General features: G+C 50.2%; 1 protein-coding gene across 1 annotated transcript in view; it reads right to left on the bottom strand.

Annotated features, from left to right (window-relative positions):
- Window positions 1–5,000, bottom strand: part of shank3a (SH3 and multiple ankyrin repeat domains 3a) — a 130,914-nt gene that overhangs the window by 101,803 nt on the left and 24,111 nt on the right. Inside the window, exon 3 of the mRNA XM_084671743.1 lies at window positions 331–781. Within this exon, the coding sequence (XP_084527869.1) occupies window positions 331–639 (309 nt within the window). The 5' untranslated portion in view covers window positions 640–781. The remainder of the gene's footprint in view (window positions 1–330; window positions 782–5,000) is intronic.

The raw sequence follows: 5,000 nt of genomic DNA on the forward strand, positions 1-5,000 counted from the left end.
TTTTTTCTAACGAGGGAGTGAGTGAGTCAGTGAGCAAACAGAGCCGGCAAGTGTGAATACCGGAGAGAGAGAGAAAGTGAGGGAGAAAAGGGCAGAGAGACAAGAGAGAAAGTGGCAAAGAGAAAGATGACAACGAATCCAACAATTGACAAAAGCAAATCCATTGAATTCCAAATGGAGGGCAAGAGAGTGAACGTTCCGGTCTCTTTCCCTCCCCCCTCCTGCTACCCCCCCCCCCTCTCTCTCTCTCTCTCTCTCTCTCTCTCTCTCTCTCTCTCTCTCTCTCTCTCTCTCTCTCTCTCTCTCTCCCTCTCTCGTCACTCAACTCACCGTCTGTTGCAGGTCTGGGATTCCTATGCGGACGACCAGCGTGTTTCCCTGCGGCTCCTCCATGGGTCCTCCTGAACTAGAGCTCCGCTCCGGAGCCAGTCGGAAAGCCGGAACGCAAACGGAAGCGGGAATGCCGCTGTCCTCTTCCTGGGAGCTGCCGCTGTCAGACCTGGCCCCCTGGCTGCCGTTGGCTGCCTGCGTGCAGGGGTGTGTGTGTGAGTGTGTGTGTGCGTGCTGCTGCTGCTGCTGCTGGTCCTGCCGTGGAGGGCTGGGCGGCTCATGTTTGCCGGCTGCCGGGCGCAGAGGCATGCTCCGTTTGAGGGGCTCTATCTGTGTGTGTGTGTCTCTCTCTCTCTCTCTCTCTCTGCGCGCACACACACACACACGCACACACCGTTTGCTCTCTCACTCTTGCTGCACACACACACCGCTTGCAGCACGCATCACTCGCCTGGGAAAGAAAAAGAGAGTGAGAGTGAGGGAGGGAGGGAGGGAGGGAGGGAGGGAGGGAGGGAGGGAGGGAGGGAGGGAGGGAGGGAGGGAGGGAGGGAGGGAGGGAGGGAGGGAGGGAGGGAGGGAGGGAGGGAGGGAGGGAGGGAGGGAGGGAGGGAGGGAGGGAGGGAGGGAGCAGGGCAAGAGGGGGGGGGGGCAACAGGGGGAGAGAGGGAGAGAGGGAGGGGAAAGATGAGAGGATTATTAGAGTCGCAAGGAAATGCATACCCCAGACTGAGAAAAGATGAGAGGGATTACCACATAAAGGGGGAGATTACAATCAGTGCATGGCATAAAAATCATTTAACTCTAATTTGTGATTTATGAGAAGATAATCAAACTTAACAAAAAAGGCACACACAGTAATTCAGATCTATAAAAGAATAGTTAAAGCGGGACATATGGGAGAGAATTCATTATTATTTGACGAATGAAGTGAGGGTTTTTATTCGGAATGAGGCTTCATGGCTATTCTCAGAAACCTCGCAAACCGACACACCAGCCTCCCTATTCCACCGTCTGATCATCTACTGCAGCATGTCAACTCCTCTCAGAGGAGCTGGTGTCTCTGGAGCACGCTGTCTAACAGCCCCTCACAGCATGCATTGGAGCATGTGTCCTGTGATGTGCAGCTATGATGATGATGATGATGATGATGTCAGAGCACGGTGAGAGCAGCTCAGGGTCAGACCAGTGGCCCTGCCCACTGGGTGTTAACCTTCATGCTCCTGTCGGACTGGCTGGGCAGCAGCTGCTGCTGGAAGATATGCTCATTCTGGTGAGCTGCTCGAGTGAATCCCACACGCATACTACCGCCTGACCAAGACACCTGGGGGCTCATCATCCAAACTAACTGCGATCCAACCGTATAACACAGTGGAACGTGTGGGACCCTGGGGATGCATACTTTACCAAGGAGGTAATATGATCCCGGCAAGCCATGTTTAGCGTTTATTACTCTGAACATGGCTGTTCGCCAGAATGCATCGTATTGACTTTACATCGAAACTGTTCCCGCCCCGGGAGGGTTGGGGTGTGCTGGCGGTAATCACGCACCAACGTGCCCCCGCCCTGCACCCACTCTTCAGGGGGCTGATGAGGACCAGGCAGGCCTCCCATGGCTCCATCAAGGGGGCCTGCCCCCCCCGGCAGTCCTGCACTATGCTAATCACACCTCCATCCACAGCCCTGTTATCAGAGCTCTGCACAAGGGTGCACGATCCCTTGCCTGAAGATAGGAGGAGGCATGTGGTAGGAGAAAAACAGCAAAAAACATGGAAATGTGGCCGAAGTCTAATGGGGTGGAGGACTTTATGTTGACCCGCTCACTCTTGACAGGGAGTTTTGCAAGGTAGTATTGGTATTAACTGATCAAAGGAGACACGTGTGCCTATCGTTTCATCTCACGTAGAGTTCTCCTTGCGCCCAAAACGTGCGTTGGCAAGTGTGTGTGTGTGGGAGTGATTGTGTGTGTGTGTGTGTGTGTGTGTGGGACTGGCGTGTGTGTGTGTGTGTGCGCGTGCCTGCTTAAGTGTGCTTGAAAGTTCTCAGTGAATCCCTCGTTTTGGATAGATGTCTGAGGGAATCTCAGTGTGTCTCCTGAGATTCAAACATCGCAGGAAAAATCACCTCATTATTTCACATAAGCGTTTGAATCCTGCAGAGAGCATCTCAGAGGGACACTTTTAAAGGTGACCCTGCTGTGATTATACACGTAATGTATGGTACACTACAGTATGTAGCCCTACAGCTAGGTGTATTAGACATGACAGCTACAGAAAAAAACTTCAACTGGGCTTGAAGAACTGCTTACACATAAAGCAAATATTTAACAAATAACTGTTTAGAACACTTAATGATAAAAAATGTGACCAAACCATGACAAATCTGCATGGTTGAACACTGACGTCACAACCTGACTGCATGACAGCATGCTGTGTTTAGGATTTTGTCAAGAAGCCTCTGGAAAGTTCTCAATTCACTAGGCACCCATATGGATTTAAAAAGTGTTTCTTCCCAAACATTCTCAGAGTTCTTACAACAAACCTTTCCTATCTTAAGAGGTTTAGCGTGGTTGAGTGGTCTCTACAGGAGCAGCTAAGTGACTCTGTCCCGGATTCCATAACCGGGAGTCTCTGTAATCCAGAAAATGTTTGAGGTGCTGGTTTTACACCAGGGAAAAGGTCTCCTCACCCCCAATCATCCTCCATCCACACAACAGACCTGCACAACACAGACATCATATACCGCCTCTCCCACATCCTGTATGTCCAACACCATGCTATGAAATGGTTCCCATTCAAGAGCTTCCTACTGTTCACATTCTATGTCCAACAAACGTGTTAAACCTCTACGGTTCTCCCTGGAGAACACTTTCCAGCATTCTGGATGAGGAAGAGTAGGATATCCTAAAAGTTGAAAGCAGAATATCATTCTATAGTATGGATAGTTGGGCAGACTTGAATTTCACCCAGCTTGCATCATACTAGCTTCCCATCACCCTGAGAATAAAGTAGTCAATGTTGCGAGGTATCGTACTCTACAAAGAGGAGTGGGTGGGTTGAATTAGACCTAAGTAGAGGTAAGCACTGTCGTAGACACGCCTTACTGTCACAATTAAGTTGACATTTGGACATTATCTCTCTATGTCTGCCAAAATACTCCGACCCTCGATGGTTCAAGTATTTGAAACATCGGTAGGATTAGAATTGTGAGCAGACCAACTCTCGCGACGCAACTAAGAACCACTGCCTTGCCTTCAATTTGCCTTTTTCTTCCGAGCTCTTTCTCTCTCCCCACCTCACTCCCCTCAGACCCTGACTCTTTCGCCAGCACTATGAAAACAAAGTGAATTATTCATAACCCTAAAGGGCCGTGTGAGGAACCAGTGCAATGTATGCGCATTTCTAAGATGGCCGTTTGGCTTTGGAGGTTCTCTCCACAGAGATGTACATGGAGAGTCAAAGACCCTACAACTATCACCGCGCTGCCAAGAGCAGGCTCCGACCCACCCTGCCCTGACACATTCAGATTAATGAGTGCCGTGTGTGTGAAGGTCCATGAGGAGACATACCGAACACCAGGTTGTGTGCACCGAGTCAGGTGGCTGAGCGGTTAGGGAATTGGGCTTGTAATCAGAAGGTTACTAGTTTGATTCCCGGCTGTGCAAATTGACGTTGTGTCCTTGGGAAAGGCACTTCACCCTACTTGCCTCAGGGGGGAATGTCCCTGTACTTAAAATCGCTTTGGATAAGTGCGTCTGCTAAATGACTAAATTTAAATGTAAATGTGCAGACATTATAGGCATGCGGTGAGAAAATATATCAAGAAGGATATTACTGATTACTGTCAAATGGATACCAAAAAAGGGAGAAAGAGAGAGAAAGGAGCTGGAGGAGGAAGCTGGAGAGACACGGGAGAAAGGTCGTCAGGTTAGCCTGTGGAACTCTGATGAATGTGATCATAGCTGCGCCTTGCACAACCCTGCCTGCTGTTCAACATGGGCATCAGCCCATCCGACAGTGGCAGGTCAGGGAGGCACCCTCTTACCCACGCCCTCTTCCCTTGACCTCAGGACCTCTGGATCATGTTTATCTTGCCCTGGGGCCTCGAGGCCAGGTCACGTGATACAGCTCTCGGAGCATGTCCACAGCAGCACACTGCGTTGCTACTGTGTGGCCAGATGGCGATGGTGAGAGTCTTCGCGTTCTCGATCAAATTCCAGAACCCTGCTTTGCTGAACGGGAACGTTTCATGGGTGAACGCGTTTCATGGGTGTGTGTGTAAGGACAGGCTGAATTATTTCCTAAACGGGCCCCCTCATATGCGTGTGTTTGCTGTCTGTGTTGCTGAATAAACGTAGCCAGTGGGTGGAAAGCTGAGTGTATAAACTACAACACTGCCCCTTATCAAGAGACACCTTCAGAATAACCATTATGGAAGTGTGGTTAATGGCTATCCTTGACAGGGTAGACGTAACAAGTGAAATAGAGAGTGGCTCCAGTCCTTCAAATTATTGCTTGACGGCACAGACACCCCCTCCCCTTCCACACACACAATCACAGGCACACAAACAAACATCACACGGTGTGTGCTTGATGCGATGCTGATGAAGCCCAGGCTATCCTGTAGATCCCGTTGAGGACATCAGTTTGATGTTAAGCCTGGCCAATTGACTT

Source organism: Hypomesus nipponensis, chromosome 14, assembly GCF_054491055.1.
Source record: "Hypomesus nipponensis isolate SF chromosome 14, ASM5449105v1, whole genome shotgun sequence".
In the NCBI taxonomy this organism is placed as follows: domain Eukaryota; kingdom Metazoa; phylum Chordata; class Actinopteri; order Osmeriformes; family Osmeridae; genus Hypomesus; species Hypomesus nipponensis.